Source organism: Castor canadensis, chromosome 2, assembly GCF_047511655.1.
Source record: "Castor canadensis chromosome 2, mCasCan1.hap1v2, whole genome shotgun sequence".
In the NCBI taxonomy this organism is placed as follows: Eukaryota; Metazoa; Chordata; class Mammalia; order Rodentia; family Castoridae; genus Castor; species Castor canadensis.
The window spans coordinates 60105577-60130656 of NC_133387.1; the positions used below are offsets into that span (position 1 = coordinate 60105577).

Consider the following 25080-nt stretch of genomic DNA (forward strand, 5'->3'; position numbering starts at 1 on the left):
TGTTAAGCCTTTTATACAATATATGTATATTAAGCTCTTTTATATTTTAAGTCTCTCAGTCCCAAACACTTTTCACTTCATGACTCTTTTATGGATAGAAACAGTTACAATGTTTTGTATAGTTTAAGAAATACTTATATGAAATGCACCTAAGCATCCTATGAGTAAATGCAATGTTTCCAAAAATGATGAAAAGGAAATGTGTGTTTATGTATATGTGTACACTTAAAACTACTGTTGTTTCTATTGTGAAATTTATAAAGGAAAACTTTTAGAATTATATCATTTATTCATTTTAAAAATTCAGGTCTATTCTCCAGCAGTTGCTCTTGAGTTTGACCTTTCCCCGGCTCCTTGAGGCAGGTAGGTAAATGCTCAGATATTTTCATTGTCACATAACAATTAAAATTTTCTTCTTGTGTGTATGTGGGTCTGTGTGTGTGTGTGTGTGTGTGTGTGTGTGTGTGCATGTGTGTGTGTGTGAGAGAGAGAGAGGAAGAGAGAGAGAGATAGAGAGAGAGAGATCAGCTAAATAACACTTCAGTAAATTTTTGTCAACTATTTCCTAATGTTTTATAAACTTTCCTAGCTCCCATTGGCCTGTACATTGTACATGCTATATTAATTCTATTGTATACTTATCAGGGGTGGTCAGGATATTATGCAGCAGTCAACAAGTCAGTTGAGACCTTTGTCCTAACCTTAGTTGCCCCGTCCCCATCTCTGGGGAAATGACTGTGGTGTCCCCTCATGGTTTGTGATCTTTGTTTTGACTCCCACAGTTGAGATGGAGGACGATGACTTTGCTGCCTCCCTGTCAAAGCAGAGCTGCATTACGGAACAAACCCAGTATTTCTTCGATAATGATAGTAAATCATTCAGTGGCGTGTTAGACTGTGGAAACTGTTCCAGGTACTTTGTTCTTTTATATCTGGAGAAGTCCTAATTCACAAGAAATAGCATCCACTTTATAAAAGTAATGATTATAAATCACTGCAGAAAATAATGGAGATTGTCAGGAGAGTGAGGAGTATGAATAATTATTTCAAGTTAAAAATGTCAAGAGCTTCAGTTTCTTTATAGGCTTTAAAATTTGTAATTTTAAAATTCTAACTTTGATGTCATATTTCTTTTAGCAATAATAATTATATAATCAAGATAATTGCTTCTTTTTTTAAGGCAGAACATAGAGGGATTTGGTTATATTTTAATTCATTTAAATCTAAAAGAATCTACGTTAAAAATTTCTGAGAAAATTACAGAATTATATTAATTTTAATATCATTATCTATAATTATATAATATTTCTAAGCCACACACATTTTTTTTCATGTATTGTAACTGCACAAGTTTATAAAATGGTATTCTTTGGTTTGTTTTTACTTCTGTCTTTTCAAGCATGAAGAATTAGTTGTTATCTTTGATTTGAAACTAAAGGAACTGGAAAAAAAATTTCCTAAGATCATGGTTAAAGTCATCTTTCATAAAACATCTTTAAATTTTTTGGAAGAGATGGAAAATTTAATTGGTTGTAATAGGATAGACGAGAAAGGCAACATGAGGACTTCAGAAGGTTTGAGAGGAAAGTGGTAATCCACGCCATGGGATGGCTAGGAACTGAGCAGCAAGTCACAGCTTACAAAGCACAGAGTTGGGGCTCTTTATTTTTAGAGACAGAAAGCAGTTATTTCAAAAGAAATGTTAGAGAGAAGGGGAAATATGAGGAGGTGAAGTAACCTGAGATTCTGAAAGTGCTGGAAGTTAGTTGCTAGGGAATTCAGAAAAGTAGTCTAAAACTATAAAAACAATATTTTTTCAAGAAGGGGTTAACCAGAACTATCAAGAATGTTTAATGGACGTAGTTAGTATGTTTTATGACTTACTGTTGCAAACTACTATGTCCAAGGAGGAGAAAAAAGGTATGAAGAAGATAGGAAAGGGGAGAAGTCAGGCATGATCTCAGAAAAAAAGATTATTGTGTTTGGAAATGAGTATATCAGACAATCAGCTTCAGAAAATGGAACCGTAGCATTTTTAGTGGATACAGTAGAAGGCATTTCAGTCCTTTAGCCTTTCATTAATTGAGGCCCAGGATTCATAATATGTATTCAAAGAACTAAGTTAATCTGCAGATGTTATATTGTATCATGCTTCCATTTGATTTACTTTATAGTTGTGTTCAAGTTCATTGGGGAGAAAAAGAAGTAAAATTCCACTTGGTTGAAAAATGTAGAATTATAAAGAAATTTATCGTGATCTATGTACATTTTTATATTGTCAAAAAAGAAGACAGATACTGTAAAACCTAGGGATGGAATTTAAAGCACTTGATTTTGTCTCCATCTGTTCTTTCACTGTGAGAGTTACCAACCACAGGGGCCTATTTCAGTTGCAAGCAAAATTATATAAATTTGATTAAATTAAAAATTTGTGTCTCATTTACACTTGTCACATGTCCAGACCTCAAGAGCTTCAAGTGATTCATGGTACTGTATCAGAGAGGACTGGAAACATTTCCATCTTCACTGATCTAGACTTTATTCTGCTCTTAGTGTGGGCAAGATGCCTGGGCACTTTTGTGGTCTTAGTTTCCTTGCCTGTAAAATAGGCAACTTTGCGGTATTTTTAGTGATAAATGTCACAATTTCTTAAATATTTAAAAGGAAACATTTTTTCTAGAGCTTCAACAATAATTAAATATTGTGTTCATTTTGCAATGAGAACTAACACTTGAAGATTGCAATTAAAGATATTTTAGGTGCTACCTTTGTTTTTTAGTATTCCTTTAAGAGAAGTAATATGTTCATAATAATTAAAACAAGATAATCTTTCTGTTCTAAAATTACACTCATTCTGTTGTACTATTTGATGATGTTTTATGTTTCAATATGTAATATTTTGTTTTTCATTTTAGTGTATGAGGATCTTTGAAAGATTTCCATTCTTTTCCAAAAGACGCTTTTCATTTTGTGTGATCCTTTAAATTATTTTGCAGAATCTTCCATGTAGAAAAGCTTATGAATACCAACTTGCTATTTATAATGGTTGAGAGCAAAGGGACATGTCCCTGTGACACACGACTGCTTATGCAAGCAGAACAGACTTGTATCCTTTGGCATTAAAGGTATTTGGAATGGGAAAACATCTTAAAGCAATGGATTTTTAATCTTGGCACATTGTTTATGCTCATAAAGAGAAAACACTTACAATACTGCTGTTACCCCCACAGAGGTAGAATGGATCCCATACTCCAAATCAGGTTTAAATATCAAAACTAAGCATTATGAAAAGGAGAATCCACAATTTAGTTCCTTAAATCCCCAAGTGTTTCAGCTGATTATGTTGAATGAGAGTGATGGCATTGGTTATATCTTGCTTGCTTTTGGAAACAAACCCTTTTCTAATCATGTGGGGGGAAAGTAACTTCATGTACCTTAACAAGTCTTGTCAGCTGATGGTCCAGATCCTTGTGATATGGTTAAGCAACCCAGATACCGGAAAGGGCCTGATGTGTGCTTTGATAACAACATCCTGGTAAGGCAACACTTCTGCCAAATTAAACTACTGTCAATGAATGGCCATCGTCCATGAGAATTTAAGGAGAAGAATTGAAATTTTAACCAAACATAGTATCTTAACCATAGTTTTTCTCATGAACATGTTGTACTTTCTGGTAGATAGACTTTTTCATTTCAGTAGTTTTCACTGTCAGCATAAACTCAATAGTTGCTTCTTTTACCTGTCTTTCCCACAGAAATTGTACTTTCAAACACAAGTCTTGTCAATTTAATAATAATCAAAAATTTGATTTAAAGACTTTCTAATAAATAATAACTCATAGTAAATATTACTTATGCTGTATTTATTGCCTATACTCATTTATATTCCAATCCCAAAAATGTTATTTTTAATTATGAAATTTATATTAGTTTGTATTTAGTCTTCATTCAAAATACTATAAACACCTGTTATGTAGCTATTGTCCTATTATTTTATAGTTTTACTTTCTTCTACATGGATTCTGATTCTATCACATGTTAGGTTTTTATTTTTCCCCTTGAGCTAATTTTGTTTTCTAGTTTGAAATTAGACTAGGTCGGTTATACACTGTTAATTTGATAGAATATTACAAAACATATTCAATGAATGTTATCTGACAATTAGGATTATTTTCCCCCAAGTTCAGATGTCTTTCATTGATAAAAACAATTCTGACTTACTGCTTTTAAAATTATGGTAATTATTAAGAAACTTCATTCCCAAAGATGAATGCCACATAAAAATCTCTGCATTTCTAATTTATTTTGAATACAATATTATCTAATTTTTCAAGAAGATTTTTGCGTTAAGTGGTTTGCACACATAAACAAGCATCCAAACAGAGCATTACTTGTCATTTCATGAATTGATTATTCTAAAAACATGTCAGAACATCTGTTAGTTGATATGTATTTTTAGAGCTCTTATTTATTTAGAATAGGTTTACCTACTCAAATATATATAGCCACATTTGCTTCAGAAAGAATAAAGCATTTCCATAGATACATATTAGGCAACTAGATAACAAAAATGAAACAAAGAAAATCAGTGATAGGGAAAAGTACTAAAAATGCAAGATGTGTTATTAGATATTAAGTCCCAGCTACCTCTGTGAGGAGTATTGTCTATTTCTCTTGCTAGGAAAAGTAATTAACAATTTCAACTAAGTTATTTTTTCAGTTTTGCCCAGTAAGACTTATAAAATCTAAATATTAGGACTCCTGTCACTCCAACTACTACACCTTCAAGATGCTTGCACATGTCAAATCACTCTCCAAAGAAAGTCTTATGAGAGCCCAATCATTATTTCACTCATTAGGGAAACTTCACTCATCACCTGTCACAATTGTCAGCAGTTCAGAGACATTAAATTCACTCAGTTGAACTTAAAAGATGACATAAAAGCCATATGACCCCAAATATTCTCATCCTAGGAAGCTGTGTCACTTGATCAAGGCATTAAAAAGATGTGACCAGGATAAAAATTGCTAATGATTTGAGTTTCTGTAAAGTTCATATCGGGTTGTGTGTGAAAGTACAGCTCTTGCTTGGTAGCTTGATGTGCTGATAATGTGTTGTGTTTCTTTAGTTTAGCAGTGGAGTATTTTGGTAATGCTTATTTGCAATGGTCACTATGAATCTGCTCTGGATGGAGGCTCACATTAACTGCTAACTGCCAGCAGATTGCATGAAATCTCATCTTGTGTGTCTTCTTTTTTGTGTTTTCTTTCCTTTTCCTGCACTTGCTACTTTGCCTGTTATTAATAGGATCAACTTATTTGCACAACGAGTCGTGCCTGTACCATGATGTCAACTCCTATCTTCATTTTACTGCAAGTTTTCATGTGGTGTGGATGGTCAGTCACTTTCTCTAATTTTTCCTTTTGTTTGGGCTTGAAATTTTAGAAAATATCCCTAACTCCATAATAATAAATGTCCTAGAAAAGGTTATTAAAATTCTAATACAAATATTGTTTTGTAAGTCACTATTTCAAGTGACATAGTTTGTCATCTTAAACACAACATAACACATTCCTATATTTATTTAAAAATCATTATTTTCTTATATGATTTTATGTAAACATTAAGTCAATGTGGACAATAAATTATATAGCCTTTTGCTATCTTACTTTTGGAAAAAAGTAAATAATAAGTTTGCTATTTCTTATATCTTGCTCAAAATTATCATTTATTAATCTTTTGGGAAACTTGTGAATTACATAATCAGTCCTGCTAAATAGATGTTGTGGATCTGGGTTTGTGTTCTCACAGTTTCATTTCTGCTGCTCTGGAATCAGTATGATTGTGTTACTAGGGCAACTTTGGTTGTGTTCATTCTTGATTGATCTCCAGGTATTCATTAATAAGAAAACCACTAGATGCAGTTGTGGCCATTACTAAAAATGGAATAAGAACTTGAGGGGTGGGGAAGAGAAGTAACAGCAGAAGTCTGAGATAATAAATTGGTTTTTGTAGCAAGATATTCCAAGTAAAGATAACCTAGCGAGTGGCAATAATTAAAATGAAAGACCAAAATTAACATTGATACATAAGCTACTATTTGAAATATAATCTTATTGATCCCTTAAAGTACATAGTTAATCAATTATTTAAATAATAAAGTATAATAGAATTGTGTGATCATATAATTGTCTCTATTTGTGATCATAATAGAGATCAGCAAATGAAAGCCTAAGAGTAGCAGGTTGCTATACTATATCCTGTAGAGGAAGAAGGGTATAAAATACACTATTTTTTCACCTTTGATCCTAAGGTTTACTTTACTTGATCACAGAAATTTTAAAAACTACTTATATATTATCAGTTAGACATTAAAAATGCTACCACTGTTTATTGAGAATATTTCCATAAGAAATGTAAAAAAATCAACAATGTAAATGTCTCCAAAATGAAATGACAATTAAGCATAGAAATGAGATGGACAAGAGATCAGTAAAATCATGCAGCATATAAGTATACATATATTAAAGCATATGTATTTGTTAATTTCATATATTTTAATGTGGGAATAATTTTAACAGTTAATGTACAAGTTGTTCATAGAGCTTGTCACTGACTAATGAAATCATTGATTTAATTTTATACATTTTTCAACTTGTTTACAATAAATGCAAATCACTTTTCATTTCTGACATTAATTTCCTAACCATAAAAAAAGAAAAAGGTTTTAAAAAGTACAATGTTTTTGCTCAATTTCAGTGCCTACCAAATAAATCCTCAAGCTTTGCATGGTCTCCTGAGGCACCTGCCTTCTAAGGCAGAATTCATGTGCTACAGTTATGAAGCCAAATGTATGTTGTAGTATCAACCAAACACAGGCCATCTGGATATATATATTAAGACTCCTGAACATCTAAAATAAAGGCCCTGTGTCCCATATGAAACTCCATACCTTAAGGACTTCTAAAATCACAAATGTTCAAATGACACCTAGTGTCAGAGGTTTTATGAACACTTAACGTGTAAAGAAGAATAAAAGGAAAGAAACAAAACTGAAGGTTGTCAGTTAATCACAGAAAGTAAAGCAAGACAATGTGTCCATTCAGAAAATTTATTATTTTATGAATCCCAATTTAGAAAAGCATTATTGGTCTACAAAATGAATACATCTGTTATATTCTTATTAGTGTTTCTACATTTAAAGAAAGGCAGCTCACTGAAAGATGTTGAGGAGCTTGGGGGATGGGAAAAAAGAGCAATACAGCGGGTAAATCTGATCAATGTACAATATACATGTGTGTGAAATACCACAGAGTAACACCTCTGCATAATTAATATACACTAATTTTAAAAATAATGACTTTAGTATAGATTTGTCTGAATTCAAAAGTTAGCCATCATTTTGTGGGTATATTCAACAATGATTTGCCTTTTGAATGAAATTAAAGAACTGTAATTCAGAAAAGGACAAATCTCCTTAGCCAAATGACAAACACTTTCTTTTGGAAAAATGTAGTTCTAAATTTACTTAAATAGTTTTACAATTACTGTGTCATTTTTGCAATTATCTGGGAAAAGAAAGGCGGAGAAAGGTTAGCAGTGCTGTTTAACAACATAATATTCAAGAAATTTTCACCACTGCAATGCGTGGTCTTATAAAGTAAACCTTGGGGCAAAATCATATGAATGTCACCATAGTTTAGATTTTTCTTTCCTTTACTGAGGTATGGAGAAGGGACAGGAATGAAGAATTCTTGGGTGTTGTCTTCATTACTAGTCTTTTGAGAGAAGTCCCTTATAAGGAAGTCTAATGAAAGTAGTCTGTTGCATTTCACAATAAATATATAGAGTGTCAGCACCACATACACTTTCTGTTTTAATGTTAAACTGAAATGAGGTACCAATCTGTTATTTTCTATTAAATAATTATTAAAAGCTAGATTGATTTCTCTGGTCATGGGATCAGTGGGATTTTAGTTTCTAAAAGACAGAAAATGCTGAGGTTTCTCCTACCATCTGTGCATTTCTGTTTTAGAATGTTTTTAAAACTATATCTCACAACTTACTTTCCCAATACCATTTCTTTTATTGTATGTGGCTGCACCATGTAAAATTCATGAGAAAACATGCTCAGGAAACAAAAGGAGCAGATTTTTTGGAGTGAATAAACATTCAGTCTACAGGGTCTTATCTAACCTACCACCTTCCCAAGTAAAACAGACATATCATTGCCAGGGAAGAAGTGAGGAAAAAATAATAGCAATAAAGAACCAGAGAATATTTTTCTTTTCATAACACATTTCTCAAATATAAAGATGTCCTTTACGTTAACAAGAAATTCCTTGACAAAATACATGTTTTATGTATAAATGAGTCATATCTGTTTAATTTTTTCGTTCTGTTTCATTACTTCTTAACCAGAACTGAAGAGTAATCCTAGTTATGTGGCAGTTGGGTCTTTTGCTTATTTTATGTGTATGAGGTTTCTAGCCAGTTAATGTGTTTGCTGCTTGGTTGAACACCTACCATTCATTTACCAAATACTTACTTAACACCTACTGTATTTCGTGCCACTTATCTATGTGTGAGATATTCAGAATAAACACATTTACATTAAAAACTATTTTTAAATCTATAATTCAGATGTAACTGGTGCTATCTTTTTTGTATGGTTACTTCACCTGGAGGAAAAAGTGTCTAACAAAGATAAGAACAAGTGCAAAGGTGAACACTTTGGGCTGTTGCTGAGAAACGTGTTATTGGAGCAGAGTGAGTTGTGGGGAATAGGAGGAGAATGTGGGAAGACAAAGATGGAAAGACAGCCAGGCTCCAGACCGCAGAAGACTTTGTAGACCTTTGTAAGGAATTTGGATTTTGTTTTGAGATTGATGAGAAATTTCAAATGAGACATGAAAGGGATGTATTTATTGTTTTAAGAAGGAGATTGAATTGTTGGAGAAGGGATTGTAAAAGAATAGAGTAGAAGCAATGAGACAAATGAGGCAGCTTTTGCAGAAGTATAGGCAAGAAGTGATGGTGACTTAGACTTGAGACACTGAGAAATAGTGGGTTAGGGGAATATTTTGACGTTAGAATTAAGAGGACATGCTGATGGATTCAGTGTGAGAGCGAGGAATCTCAGATGAGGAGGAGGAGGAGTATCTGTATGTGATACAGATACTCAGGAAAATAATATAAAATAAGAGTTAAGTTTGAAATCTCCATGACACCTCCATGAGGACAGGTGCAGTGGGGAAGTCAGAGTGAAAACTCAAGCTGAAGTTATAAAAGTGAGTTCTTAGCAAGTAGATGAAATTTAAAGCCATCGGACTGGATTAGATCACTGAGAAACAATGCAAACATAAAGAAGACACTTAGAGAACATGAAGTAAAAGAGGTCAAACTAACCACAGGATAGTTTTGAGGAAACCTTGAGCTCCTGAAAAGTCAAATATGATGAAGTCTAAGAATTGATTATTTCATGATTTGGTTTAGATTTGGGAGATAGCTTTTGAATACTAAATTTTTCCTTCCTAGATTCTTTTTTCTCACCCCTCTGCTTAATGAAAAAAAAAATGCAATTCAAGAAGGAAATGTTATTTACTAAGTGGCAGGCACTATATTAAACTGATGAACAAAAAAAGCAAAAGTTCTTATTCTTTGAGAGCTTAGAGTCTATAAAATCTGATGACAAAAAAACTTGCTCATTCATTTTTATAACCTGTTATTTTGATCCCTGGGTTCACAAATTCTTAAAAGATGTTTACAAGAATGACTACATTTAAGGTTTTAAAAAGAAATTCATTTCACTGAAAGGAATTAAAGGATGTGAAAATGTTACAGAACATTAACCCAGGAATAAAAGGTAAAAAAATAACGTTAGATTTGTAGAGAATCAATTAAGGCAACACTGCATTCTGGGGAATGCAAGTAGGTGTATTTATTGCCAATATTTCATGGTTCTCAAAACAAAAGAAACTTCTGTTTTCACCTTAGTTCTTTATTTTGTAGCTATGTGCTCAGGATAGTTCAAATATGTTGCTTTTTATTTTACTGTAATTCTTGATGAAAATGCAGGTGCTCCAGATGCTCTGTATGTTCACCTTGGATATAAGAAATAAATGTAACTTCATTAATTTTTCTTATGGAGAACAGTTGCTAAAATCATAGCTATTAGAAATTACAAATGCTTTTAAATTTTATTTTTATTTATTGCATTTATAAATAGAATTGTGGTATTATGACAGTAAATTTCTTAATGTTACCAAATCATCAGTATTTACAACTAAAAATTTAAAGCACTTGTCAAATAATGTCAGGGAAATTGCTTCACTCTAAACTACTGAATGATAAAATCTAGGTCAATGTTACTTGGATTCTAGTTAAAGCAGTTTTATAAGGTAAGTTCAAAAGTGTATGAAACATAAGCTGCTCTAAAAGATGTCTTACTAAATGATTGTCATGATTTTTCTTTTTCTTTTTTAACAGGAAGATTATACTGACTGTGGTGGTGTTTCTGGATTAAATCCCTCCCTGTGGTCTATCATCGGACTCCAGTTGGTCCTTCTTTGGCTGGTATCTGGCAGCAGACACTACCTATTGTGACCTTCCAGATCCTAAATCTGCATTAACTTCAGACCCTGCCAAAACATAAGCCCTCAATGACATTAACACAGGGCCAACTGTGGCATCAGCAGAACCTTAGCTGGGCCTCTACCATGGCATAACTCTTAAGGCACAGGTTCATAAGCACCCACCGGCTGCATGTCAGGACGTCAGATCCTTCTACTTGTGTAAATGCTGCATCATCTATGTGTAACATCAAGCAAAATTCTACATGTGCTCTATTGGAAAATCTGGGAGTTTGCTGTTGCATTGCTGGTGATTATATGTAAAAGGGCGCCCTGTACAATTGTTTATGAATCATAAAAAAAGTCTTGATTTTGACATTGAATTTCAGCCTGCTGCAATTATACCAAGAGAATACATAGGGGGAAATGTTATTTTTGCCTTCACTTAGTCTTCTGTTAAAAGGTAAATCCTGCTTTCAGCAGTTACTGAATACGGGGAGAGAGAGAGAGAATTAACATTGGTCTAAACTGTTGAAATACAAATAATGGCTAATTTTCTTAAAAAATTTGCCATGAACAAAATGCCTTATAAAGAATGACTTCTCTGCCAAAAATAAAAGACAATTGGTGACCAATAAAATTTCACTGAGGTAATGAATTGGTGGTTTGAAAACAATAACCAAGAAATTATTAAATTAAAGGTGCTTGAGAGTGAAATTTGAATATATGACATATTTCCTCATAAATGTAAGCCCTTAAATGCTTGGATGTGATGTTCCTTTTGTTAACAGTACAGTTATGTAGTGCTAGCCAGATATTTGAAAATGCTCTAAGAAAAGCTTGTTGGGGGGAGGGGAAATGTTTTTCTTGTGATAAATGAACTCGGGTTACCAAGGGTATTTTGCATGATGATGCTGCTATTCTAACTTTTTGAGTTTTTTTTTTTTTTTCCTCTCTTACTGTAGAGTGTAGTCCTTGAGAAGTTAACTGAGTGACATAATTGTCATGTAAGAGTCTGAACTTTGCTGTGTAAATGCACTTAAGTCATCTTTAAATATGTTGTTAAACTACTCTGAATATACCGTGCGGTGTCAATGCTGAATGACTGCGTTAGGTAAATGCTGAAATGAGAATTAATGGATTTTATACAGATTCGTGCTTTTGCCTGAAAACCTATGTACAGATATTTTAAGTACATAAATCAGATTTAACACATTTATTTTTGAAAAGTACATATATGTTCTCAATGAAGATTCATTCTTGGTTTCCTCTTTGTTTGTTTGAATAGTAGCATGTACAATCCAAAAATTGCTTCTGCTGCTGCTTTAGTCCATCCATTTTAAATGATATGATCATTTGACCAAAATTTCCAAATAATTTGATGAGAGTTTTACAATGATATGAACAAATAGGAAACCTTGAATCTATATGTATGCACATGAACACTTGATTGTGAATAATAAAATTTGTTTTTATACAGCCTCATTGGTGAAAATGGTTAGTGTAGTGAATCAGATATTTCATTATAGATTAATATGGTAACAAAATATTATTTATGCTTTTAAAACTTATTTTCAGGAATAAACAGTATTTGAAGAAAGGGTAAAAACAATGAATGTGTAACTCTTGAATAGAGAATAGTTTTACTGAAAGCTGAAAGTATGCAGATATTTTTTATGGTAAAATGAATTTTTTCATTTTTTAAACATGCCAAATATTGGTGTGTGTACATGCTGGAAATTTCTTATATATCATTTTAAGATCAAAATTATTTGCATTATCCAGCATGCTTTAATATGTTCCACATATCAAAGATGTAACCATTTCTTTATCATAGTTAATGTCTTGTTTTTAGCTTTGCATACATTTGTAATTCCTTACTGCCATCAATATAACCTAAGTTCCGTTTGTATACGTTTCCTTATTTAAGATTTTTTTTTAACTTAGAATGTGGGGAGGGGGATGGAATAACTCTGCCAACTATGGTTCTAAGAGTTGACATAAATTACCATTTCTAACACATTGTGATTTTGTACTCCATTCATAAATGGTATTGACATTTTAGAAAACACCAAAGTGATTTGAAAAAATAGTGACAATACGTTTAACACATGTTGTTTGTTACTTAAATATTGAAAACTAATTGTTACCTTTTGCTAGACAATTTTAAATTATGAAGGTGTTGGGAAGGAAATCTCAAACTATTTAATTGTTTGTTTGTGTATATCAATGGCATACATTAAAACAATTGAATTGCTTCTAGCATACAACAACTACCTTAAAATTGTGTTTAAAGTCCATTAAGTGGCCACTTATTGATACTTACATATTTTCATGGCTGTTGTCACTTATGTAGTGTGTTTTCATCAACTGCATTATTGTTGTATTAATTGCAGTTAAACTTGGCATCTGTTGGCGAGGCCCTGTTGTAGTTACATATCATGACAACCACATTCATAGTAACAAATTGGGTAAGAACATGCTCTCTAAAAACGTTTTCATGACAGACACTGACCTTCATACTTTAACATACTTTTCTTTAAGAAATAGTAACACTCATCCCATCAAATTGTTATATTAAATTATAGTCTGTTATTATTTTTGATTTCCAAAGACTGAACAGTACAAGAGATCAATAAAAAATTTTTAATTGTTCTTAATTTCTGGTATTCTCATGTAACTTGATATAGTTTGTCACTTAAAGTCAAAATAATTCTTGCATTGGTGTTGAGTACCAGGAAAGAATTTTGCATAAATGGTTTCATATTTTCTTCATTTGAACAACCAGCATTACTGCCAAACACCAATCGTGGTCCATATTTGTAACAGGTTTTTAACATGACATAGTTAGCAAGTTTGATTGAAGAGATTTTTAGGTCCTGGGCCTATAAAACTTTAGTATGATCTTTTTTCATGTTTCTAATGTTTGAAGCATTGTTGCTTATCTTGGGAAAAAACAGTGTTGCTGCCATTTGTAAGTTTTCCTATGGATAATATTCCTTTTATTACCTTTAAAACTGGCCTTATGGGGTTCAAATAGGCAGTATTTTAAGTGACCTTTGTAACCCAAGTGTTACTTGCTTATTTGATGCTCTCTCATATTTTACATCTCATTTAAATATTTGTCTTCACCAAAGGTAAAGTTCTATGTCTTAATTTAAAAACTCGTGAGCTATTGCACTGATCACGTCTGTTGACACTAAAGGTACACAGTGTGAACTAGCAAGACAAAAAGGATTTGTGACTTTTTTGCTTGCTGCCCCAAATTCCAAATATTTTTATCACCTGGAACTCATATTATTTCCCATAGCAGAATGTTAATATTGTTAAGATTCAGTGTACATTTCTGTAAAGAATGAATCACTAAAACATAAGCTTCAAGTATGAAAAATTCCAGAATGTTGAAGAATTAGATAGCCCTTGCTCATAGTTTCACCTACCTTATTTCTAGTCCAAATAAAAGAAATTATCTTGAAGAAATTCCACTGAGACTTATGGAATACTGTCTTGTAATAGATGCCAACTGAGTTTATAATGTGACCTGGCAATGCTGTCTTTTTTGTTGTGCTGTATGATTGTTGGATCATGCTTTTAGGGATACTTTTAATGAAATAAATGTTCAACATGCATCCATGCTGAAGGCCAAGTGGCTTTTGTGAACAATAGATCCTTTCTCCCCTTTATTATGTTCTCTTAACACTTTTGTGGAAATTAGCCTGATACAAACATTTTGTAAAAATTTGTATAATACTGTTATAAAAATATTTATAATCCCAGAAAATGTTGTGTTAAATCTTGTGCAAAAACAGTATATTCAGAATAAAGATTTATCATTTAAAGTCACCATGCAGTTTGGATCATTTGCTTTTTTAAGATGCAGTTGAAGGAAACAATGGAGTCTGTCATAAATATGTTTCAAGAAAGCAGTCCTGGTGGAGAGAATTCTGGATTGTGGAAATAAAATTTGATATTACAAAAGTGTTTTTACAATTTTAAACCTCAACTCACAAATAAATGCACAGGCAACTTCTTTACATATCTCCGGCCTGCCTCATCTGTGCTTTCCCCATTGAGGCCTTTAGGATCTTAATAAATCAGACTTTGAACTTCTATTATGAAAAAGTTTCCTAGGCAAAAATAATAAGTTCCAAGAGAGAAAGTGTTCCCAATTTTCTTTAACTACATTGGAAAAATAGTTTGAAAGAATAATTTAAGAATAACTAAAATGTGCATACCTTTTATACACCTGTCATTTAAATATTTCTCCTAGCAATTTGTAGAACAGCTGAGGCAATAAAATACAGTGTGAAAAGTTTTAAACAGCAACCATGTAAGTTTCCTTTTGCATTTATCCCAGCTTTCCACCTTCCTCCCTGTGCTTACCTATTATGTGCCTGATACTGTGCAGAATGTAGTACAACATACGGTTCATCATTTTCCTGTTTTGCCCTTCATTCTGGAGAATACTGTAAGACAAAGTGAATATCTTACATGTGCTTAGAATGTAGTGTTGAGGGTACCAGTGGTGATGATCACTGGAAAATGTGAGCCCCTGTCTGATCAAGGCATTTTAACAGGAAAACTCCTATTTAAAAATATAAGGTAGATAAGGTAGATAACATTTGTTTTCTGAACATCTGGCTTCCTTCTGTACTAATGCATTTCCTCAATCAACACACTTACTCCCAAAGGAGCCTCATTTCCTTCATCAGTCATCTTAATCCCTTGGAACCTTGCTTCATCAATTCTCCTTCATCAACCTTATTCAGCCTCACTTCTCTGTAGCCTTTTTGTCCCTCTTTTCTACCTACAAATGCATGCAGAATACCTCTGTTTAAACCAAATATACACCACTACCCACTAACCTTATTGCTTCCTACACTTAGAAACCTATAATTAAAATATTCATTTGCACATTCAAAGACACATAGAAGTAGTCTTTGGTCTTTGCATTATAATTAAGTAGGTCTTAGAATTTTGCATCTGTAAGACCAATTATCTCTGACCTCTATTTTTGCACTACTTCTAAAATTTTGTAATTGGTGTGAGGCCTACATGAGTATTTCCTGACTCACAAAAGTTTTGCATCACAAAATTGCTCCCAGAGTACCTACACAAGTTCCTATAAACAGATAAACAACTCAGTACTGTTTATTTAATACTATTTAAATCAATTCTCTGTTTTCTTTAAAAATTTAGTAGGAAATTTAATATTACTGCCATAAATATATATTATAAATATAACATACATATTATATATATTGCATATATATAACATATAATTAACTTGGTGTAATTAGGAAACATGTTGCATTAATGTAGCCTCATAGGATTAAAGTGAAAAGAAATCAGCAAAATCTATCAGTATATATCAGTTGTCAAATGTGTCACATTTAACAATCCACTTCTTAAATGCATTTATTATAATAATAGATAAGGCAGGTTTTATATTTTTGACACTAATGTTTTAAAGCATAAATCTTGACTCAAGCACTTGATTATAAATCATAATTAATATGTTTAATATATATACATGCATATATATATACTTGTAAAATATTGCCAAAGTTTGAATTGCTTCTGGTGTGTACATTTTTTTCTCAAAATGCTTAATTATAACCAACAGTTTTGGACACCACTTGAACCATTTTTTTTTTTAGTTTCTTTAAAAAACACACCTATAAGATAAACGTGTTCATCATGAACTTTATATGGTATGGACAAATTATTTAAAACATCTTCCCTAGCCAGGTGAGGTGGCTCATGCCTTTAATCCTAACTACTTGAGAGACAGAGATTAGGAGAACCATGGTTCAAGGCCAGCCTGAGCAAGTTAGCAAGACCTGAGGTCAAAAACAAGTTGGATGTGGTGGCAGATACCTGTCATCCTAGCTACATGGGAAGTCTAAGTAGGGACATCGTGATCCAGACTGACCTGGGCAAAAATGTGAGACCCTATTCCAAAAGTAACTAAAAACAGAAAGGACTGGGTGTGTGGCTCAAGTGGCAGAGGACCTGCCTATCAAGCGAGGAGCCCTGTGTTCAAACCCTAGTACCAACTCCCCTCCCCCCAAGATTTTCTCATATGATAGCATGAAGTTTCCATGAAAAATAAATGCTCAAGATAAAAAACTAAAGTTAACAGATTCTAAGACATAGAGTTCCTGCAGTTTAAAGTACTCACTTTTCATATGGAGTAGCCAAGAAGAATTCTTGTCCAAGGTCACCAATTCTTTTGTCAAAAACTAAACTAGTTTATGACAGTAACTACAGGCACCAACTGAACAAGGCATTGATATAAAACCAAGTAGTAACTGGGTTCCACTACTGAGATTGGCATTCTGGCTTTAGTACATACATACCAGCTATGAACCTTGGATAAGTAACATAATGTCTATAATCCTCAGTTTTCTTGACCCTAAAATAGAAATAATATCTGCATTCCAGAGTTGCCATGGTGATTAAGTGATATGATTAATATAAAGTACATAACCTAGGCTCTGGCACTGGGGAAGCACTTGACAATGCCATTCATTAGTGTAATGTATTACACAATCACCTTTGCAGTCATCATAATTATTTTGTGCTGGAGCTCTAAATAATCTAACACCCTGCACCATTAATTTTTCACTTGAAACATTCATTCATTCTTCATTCAACTGAAGTGTTAGAAGTAGAATCTTATACAAGGCAAAAATAGTACATTCCATTATGGGAATATTGAAAATTTAATAAAACTTTACAATACTGTGAGGAAAGTTCTTTGATGTAGGAAATAAATAGAGCTAAGAGAAGGGTAACAAAGCAAGGCTTTGCTGGCCAGAGAATGCACCCGTGATGTTAAGCTAAGGAAAGTACTATCAGGAACAGAAAGAGTATGGGAAAGCCAAGGAACACACCTAAAGAACTGTAAGTAGCTGAATGGGAATTCAGCTTGTCTGGAAGGCTGAGAGAGGAGTGGCAGATAAGGCTGGAGAGACAAAGGGCCAAGCCTGGACTACTTACCCTCTGGGTACAAAGGATATTTAAACATTTAAAAATCAATGAAAATTTTTAAGCAAAGAAAAGAATGTTGCATTTCAATATAAGCACTTGGGGTGAAGTGTGGGTTACTGGTGGAACACCTACAGAAAAGGAGACCAATGAAAGCAGACTACTGTCAAGGTGAGAAAATTTTGTTAATTGGCATAAAGAAGCTAGATGAAAAAAAGTGGATCATTTGTGAAATGTTCAAAAGAGAAAAAAGGTAGGACTTTATGACTTATGCACTTTTCTACTAAAATAAATGAAAAAAAGGAATTACTCTCATGATTCTGAAGCTTAACATTGGAGTTAGTAAAATTCCAAAAGTTACTAGACACTGGAGATGCCTAGGGTAGGGGTAAGGTTAGTGGGACATTTTCTCCTTTCATTTTCAAGATAAAAATGAAAGATTAGATACACTCCAGAAATATTGTGAATAAGGCTAGATTCTGTGTTAAAGATACTCACCAGTGAAAAACCATGATGAAGTCCCTATGAACAATGAATATACACTTAAGAAATGAAGGACAAGAATGTAAAACAGGTCCTCTTAGGGGGTAGGTAATAGTAGGAGGGGAGAGTGAATGGAGAGGGTAAAGGAGAGTGAACATAGCTGATGTACTTTAAATATTTGTATGAAATTAGAACAATGAAATCTGTTGAAACTGTTTTAAGTAGGAGGGAGGGGGATGAGAGAGAATGATGGTGGATGTGATCCTAACCAAAGGACATTGTAAGCATATATGGAAATGTCACAATGAAACCCCCTGTACAGGAAATGTATGTTAATAAAATGTTTGAGAAATGTATGATATATATTATAAAGATATATTATATATATATATATAAAGATACAAATAAGAGAGTGTGCTACCCAAAAATAAACATGCCCAGTGTTTATCTCAGCACTCCCTGCATGTTAAAAACCTCTGCAGATTTTGAACTTTTTTTTAAACAATGGACAACCTGGTTTCTTTATCATATTTAAGTAAGTACTGGCTATTATTTAATAAAATAGCTAATCACAACTTCTAAAACTTCATTTAAAAGGTGGATATTTCAGGCTGCCTACCCATCTTAAACCACAAGACATCAATCTCACTGAGATAACAAAGACCATGTAATACAAGGTGAAAAATCCAGGCTCTGGCATCAAGCTTCCTAGATCCACATACATTCCAGCTCCTCACCTGGACCTATTATAGGACATCAATAACTCCTCTTTCTATGTCTAACTTATCTATTCACTCAATAAATATTTGCATATAATAAATAATGATACTAGTCACTATCTACTAGTTGCTCAGGCCTTTACTTTTTACCTCAGAACTCAACTATTCTGAGGATTTTAGAAACACCTAGATAAACTTGGCATCAAGAGGATACCTAACATGTAAGGAATATGGTTAGAACTTTACGTCTTGCACTCTGTTGGGTACAAAGGATGCAATGATGAGAAATGCAAATATGCACCAGCTATAGGAGAGAGAATGAACATTCATCTGAAAGCTTGTATGAATAAAAATACTATTGGTAACTCTAAAAAAGCATTATGAAATAAAACAGTTTGGCAATAAATTGTTAATAGTTGGCAAGAGGAAAGAGTTTAGTGTCTGAGCTCAGAAAAGGTAGATGGAATTTTCATACTGTCTTGGGTGTCTTCGTCCAAATATTGGAAACAATTAGGCATCTGGAGCTCAGCAGATACAGATGAAATAATGGTGAGGCAGATGGCCATGTCAGCTCTGGGAGAAGGTTTGACTTCACATTACAGCTTGCAGTGTGGAAGAAGGAACTTCCTCTCACTGATGGTCCTGTGCATGTTCATCTCAACAAAAAGGCATTCCCTCATTTGTTTTCTTGCTCCCTTTCATTTGAAACTCTTTTTTGGTAAGTACTGGGGCTTGTATTCAGGGCCTTTCACTTGCTAGGTGGGTGCTCTACCACTTGAGCCACTAGCCCTTTTTTGCTTTAAGATGTATTTTTCAGATAAATCTCATTATTTTGTTGCTTTTTGTTTCCCACCCACTCCTTCCAACCCCTCCAGGGCCAGACTCAGACCAAGATCCTCCTACTTAAGTTTCCTTTGTAGCTGGGATCACTGGCATGCACCACCATGACCACACTTTTTTCCCAGGCTGGCCTGAAACATGATCCTCCTGGCCTCTGCCTCCCAAATACCTGGGAGTACAGATGTAGATCACCACACCAGGTCCTTTGATAGAAAACTTCTCAGAAATTTTTCTGTGCTCATCTGCCACTTGTCCTCCTTTTCAATCTCCTGCAATGTCATCTCTTCTTTCCTCTAAAACCTCTTTTGATGAGCTCTTAATTGCTCACTTCAATCTCAATGTGTCATATTAACTCCCATCTTCCCAAAATGCGGACTTCTTCTCATTCCAGTGCTCCACTACGTCCTCACTCTTTTATTCTGTTTCTGTACCTGTGTAAGATCTTCCAACTCACCTGCCTTTATGTGTTGATGTTGGAGAGTTTTGTCCTTAGCTCTCACTTATCTCAATCAAAACTGCTTAGCTGTACACTTTTATTAAATTTCATGGTTTCTTCTCTGCTATCTGACACAAACTTCTTATCGCATTGGATAATCATACCTAGTTTTCTTAAACATATGTCAAATTTAACATCCCATGAAAATGATCCGTTTCTCGATACATGTCCCTTTTGTATCTCGGGACCTAGTCAGAGACACTAAGCCATCTAACCCAGAAACTTTAGTGTCATTACATTTTCAACTTCTGACAAATCCAGCCATTAAACATATTTTTATTTTCACTGCTTTCCATGTCTACTTTCTTATTTCAGACTTTTGACAACTCTTGCCTGAACTATTTAAATGGATCTCAGTGGGTTTGTCAACTTTGGGTTTCACTCTATTTTAATTTGTCCTCCATATTATTTGTTTTTCTAAAATTTACTTCTGATTACATCTCATGTTTAAAAATATTCATTGACCCCCATTGTCTATAAGATAAAATACAGTTGCTGTAGGAGGCTATATGATACCAATTTGAAACATGGCTCTGCCAAAATGTGACTTTATACTCTCCTCATTCCCATCCCACTACCTAAAAGATGTAATTTTAACTCATACCTTACCAACTCATACCTTACTTAAAGTTCTCCAAATCACTTCCACTAATTCATGTTTCTGTGCCTGAACCCATGGTTCCCAGATGCCTTTTCCTAACACCTCCCATTACACATACACATTCAAATGCTACCACTTCTCTGGAGTCTTCTCTGATGTTCTAAAGCACAACTAAATCTCTGTAAACTTCTACAAAATACCACAATATCTGAAACTTATCAGCTATTATCTATAAAAATGTGGTGTAGTGGTTTTTTTTTTTGAAAAGTGTGGACTTCCATATTTAAAAGGCCTGGTTTCAACATAACTTTGATTTTTACTCTTGTGACCATTCAGGATTTACCTAACATCTAAGTGCATCAGTATGTTTGTATGGTCAACTGTAAATGGTCACTACCACATTTCCTTTGCTTGTGGATCAATTATTAATGATACAGGATAAGCATAAAGTAGGGACTTAATAAATAATACCACTTTTAATAAAATAAGTATCTAATCAGAGTCATACCTGCAGTATTGACAAAATAACAAAAATGATTCTAGTAGTCAATTATTTGATTAGTCTTCTAAATAATCCGTTCATCTCAGCTTAACTAATGGTTAAATTGTCACATCTCTTAGGGGACTTCTTCTTTTCCAACTTAGTGTCATTCCACATAGTGCAACCCCCTGTCAGATCAATAAAAACCTAATAGGACAAGCTGAAGAGCATCTCAGACTCTCAGCCATTCCTCAAGAATTTGAAGCTAAATTCCTAATTACAATAGTGCCCTAGAGTTTGAGTCATATGATGATGGAATCTATTTATAGAGGTTTTATCAGAATTAAGAGTTGGTTTTCTAGGATTAGCAAAAGTGAACCAAGCCAAAGTCATAAACTGGCAGATCAGATGGATCATTTAGAAAAAAGAAAGGTATACTGATTCAAATATAGATAAATGAATAAAACTGGGATTAACAAAACAGGATTCAGGCAGAAGTATGATTTAATATAGAGCCATCATTAAATTACTGAAGGAAGGCTCCTTTTGTCCCCTACATTCTAGTGTCAACACGAGCCTGCAGAATGACAGTAAGTGGTTCTCAACTGTTGGCAAGCACGACCACTTAGCCATTAGACAGGAATCAAAGGGAAATGAGGGGAAAGGAAAACACATTTTGACATTTTAAAGAATTATGATAAGCAGTGCCAGGAGAACAAGAGTATCTGAAATCTAATTGTCATTATTTCACCAATCTCTAACACTGTCAGCTTTACAGTGGGAAGGGTCTCTGTGAAAAAACTAATTGTTTACTGCTTTGACATTCAATGTTCTTGTAGTGAAATGCCATTGCATCCAAATAACATTAAATTGGTAAAATAGTAAACTTGTAAAGCAATCCCAGCAAGCTTAGATTATTGATTACAGAGAAGTATGCATTATGTGTCAAATATATGCATATATACAAATATATATGGGTGAATAAAAATTTTACCAGAAATAGCTAAACTATAGTCCTAAATTTTACTGTTAACTATATAATGCAGTAAAAGTTTTCTGCATCCATTTTTTTAATCAGTATTGCTGATGTATTAGTAATGGAAGTAAGACTCCTATGAGATAGGAATGGAGAATCAGGAAAATTATGATTAAGAAAAACAAGAGAGGGATTAAGCTAATCCTGAAAACATATAGCTTCAAGTTGACCCAAAGCATTAAGATTGTGCTTTCAAAATTATGTGAGCCGGCATGGTGACATATGCCCATAATCCCATTTAAATGGGAGGAAAAGAGGGAAGATCATGGTTCAAGTGTAGCCTTGGTCAACAAATGTTAGTGAGACCCTATCTCAAAAAATAAGCAAGGCAAGGTGATACACACTTGTAATATCAGCTACGTGGGAGGTGGAGGTTGAGGATTTTGGTCCAATGCTGCCCTAGGCAAAAGTGTAAGACTTTATCTTAAAAATATCTAAAGCAAAAAGAGTTGGAGTACAGCTCAAGTGGTAGAACACATGCCTCACAAGCACAAGATCTTGAGTTCAAATCCAAATACCGCAAAAACAAATTGATAATGAGTGTTCCTCAGTATCAAAGTGCATGTCTTACAAATCTATATAAGGGTAATGTCTTAAGGCCCTTCTATCCAAGCAGATGCCATTAGAGTATGAAATGATAGGAAAGCATTAAATTAGAACATGTCCCCATCAGCTGGTTGCTGCTGAGTTAAGCTTTTTGAGTAACTCCCTCCAGTCCAAAGAAAGAATTATAATGCTGAAGTATCTCACACCCTGCTGTACTTGTCTCCTGTGATATGGTGAACTTGAAGTCATACTAAATGACGTGCTAGAAATTTGGAATTCTTTGATCAGTGCTTGTCCCTGGTTAAGCTTGTGGCTGTCTTAGTTCTAGAACAGTGGAGTATTTACACCATTGTACATATGCAATTGAATACTCAGGTTCTCTACCTTGATCTCTCCCAGGACGGCCATTGATTGAAATGGAGAAATGGGGTCATCATAGAGAGAATTCCAATCAGAAACTGTACCCTATTCTGTCTTCTAATGTGTCAGAAGATATTACAATGCTCTAAAATCTTCAGTAATTCAAGTTGTGTATTATTTTGTATATTTTTCTTCCAGCCCTTTCTAAATATGCATATGAAAATTTATTCACATGTCTTCTATGTGGTAGGATCAACATGCATATAATTTATTGAAAATTTTGCAATAATATTTTGACCTATGTATTTGTTAAATTAGATAAAAAGGGAGATCTAGAATTGTTAGATAGCTTAATCTAAATATCTACAAATAAGAATAGCAGGAGAGAAGAAGCAAGATAATGAGCTATTGACAAATACCACTTCCAAAGTCACCTGAAAGAAAACTTCAGGTTCATGGGTGCAAGGATAGGTGGGCAAGTCAGTATTTTAAGAAGACAGACCATAGCGAGAGGTACCAACTTCTAACTAAGCATCTAAAAGTGCAAATCCACATAGGCATATAGGTATGGACCCAGACCTGCTCAGTCCCGCACCCCTACCTGAGTTCTGTTTTGTTTTGTTATCTGCCTGGACCTGAATTGTTTCCAGCAAGGGACCACCCTGCAAAACAATGGCACAGAGGGCTGAGAGCAGATTGTCAAGGTTTGCCCAAGCCACCTGACAGAAGCTAACCATCAACTGGTTTCCCTACCAAGACCAGATAGACCACGCCACAAATCAATCAGGTTTGCTAGCTGGCTTCAATCCTGAGGGTTACCACACAGGGTAGCTCATTAAGTGGAAGCACTTTCATCAGACCCCTGAAAAATCTTTTTGCTAAGTGGGTTGAATCTAAACTCCCAAGAAAACTTTTGGCTAAGTGGACTGGCTGAAAGCTCCCAGGCTGACCAAGATGGGAAAGAATGAAGGGTCTCAGCTCAGCATCTCTATCCAAAGGAGAGGCAGGATGTGTGCAGGCAGTTGCACAGGCCAGGTTAGTGTGAGGAAGCAAATCCATCTGACCCCTGAGAAATCTTTTTTTTTTTTTTTGGTGGTACTGGGGTTTGAACTTAGGACCTCGTGCTTGCTAGGCAGGTGCTGTATCACTTCAGCCACTCCACCAGCCCTTTGTTGGTTGACTATTTTCAAGATAGGGTCTCAGAAACTGTTTGCCTAGGCTGACTTCAAACTGCTTTCCTCCTGATGTCTTCCTCCTGAGTAGCTAGGGTTACAGGCATAGGACACTAGCACCCAGCTCTGAGAAATCTTTTGATTAAGTGGACTGAATGACCCCCCACCCACACACACTCACACACCATAAAAGTCCTTTGGCTCCCAGTTTGGCCTGGTGGGGGCAGGGTAAAGCAGCTCAGCTCAGCATCTTTATGCAAAGGAGGAGAGGAGGGTAGCCAGAAGGCTAGCCAAATAGATCTTAGCTACAATATCTCTATCCCAAGAGAAGGAAGGCAGTGAAGTGAGCTGGTTAATGTGCTAGAGTCCTTAACTCACCACCCAACCCAGAAGTGTATGTGTATACTTAAGTTGCAGAAACTATTTACCCCTCACTTCCCAAACAAAACATTAAACTGGAGCCCCTAGGAGGAAATGGGGAAATGAAAGAAAGAAAGGAAGGAAGGAAGGAAAGGAGAAAGGAAGGAAGGAAGGAAGGAAGGGGAAAGAAAGAAAGAAAGAAAAAAAAGAAAGAAAGAGAAAGAAGGAAAGAAAGAAAGAAGGAAAAAAAGAAAGAAACTCATTGAGAACAAGCCAAAGCAGCCACTGAATTTCCTGAACAGGGAAAAAGCACAGGTTCCAAAAGCAACAGAGTTCTTTCTAACCCCAACTGACCCACAATGGCTGCCTAGAACTGCCCACCTCACTTTAGCAGCTGCCCTAATCCAGAGCACACACACCCT

The 25080-nt window shown here is 34.3% G+C and overlaps 1 protein-coding gene across 5 annotated transcripts in view; it reads left to right on the top strand.

The window, feature by feature from the left end:
* The window catches only part of Cacna2d1 (calcium voltage-gated channel auxiliary subunit alpha2delta 1), a 437884-nt gene extending 423470 nt beyond the window's left edge, over window positions 1–14414 (top strand). For all 5 annotated transcript variants that reach the window (XM_020156667.2, XM_020156666.2, XM_074064873.1 and 2 more), the window contains 5 exons: window positions 308–363; window positions 783–912; window positions 2996–3105; window positions 3452–3534; window positions 10489–14414. In XM_020156667.2, coding sequence (XP_020012256.1) covers window positions 308–363; window positions 783–912; window positions 2996–3105; window positions 3452–3534; window positions 10489–10605 — 496 coding nt within the window. In that variant the 3' untranslated portion in view covers window positions 10606–14414. The remainder of the gene's footprint in view (window positions 1–307; window positions 364–782; window positions 913–2995; window positions 3106–3451; window positions 3535–10488) is intronic.
* Window positions 14415–25080: the final 10666 nt, after the last annotated feature.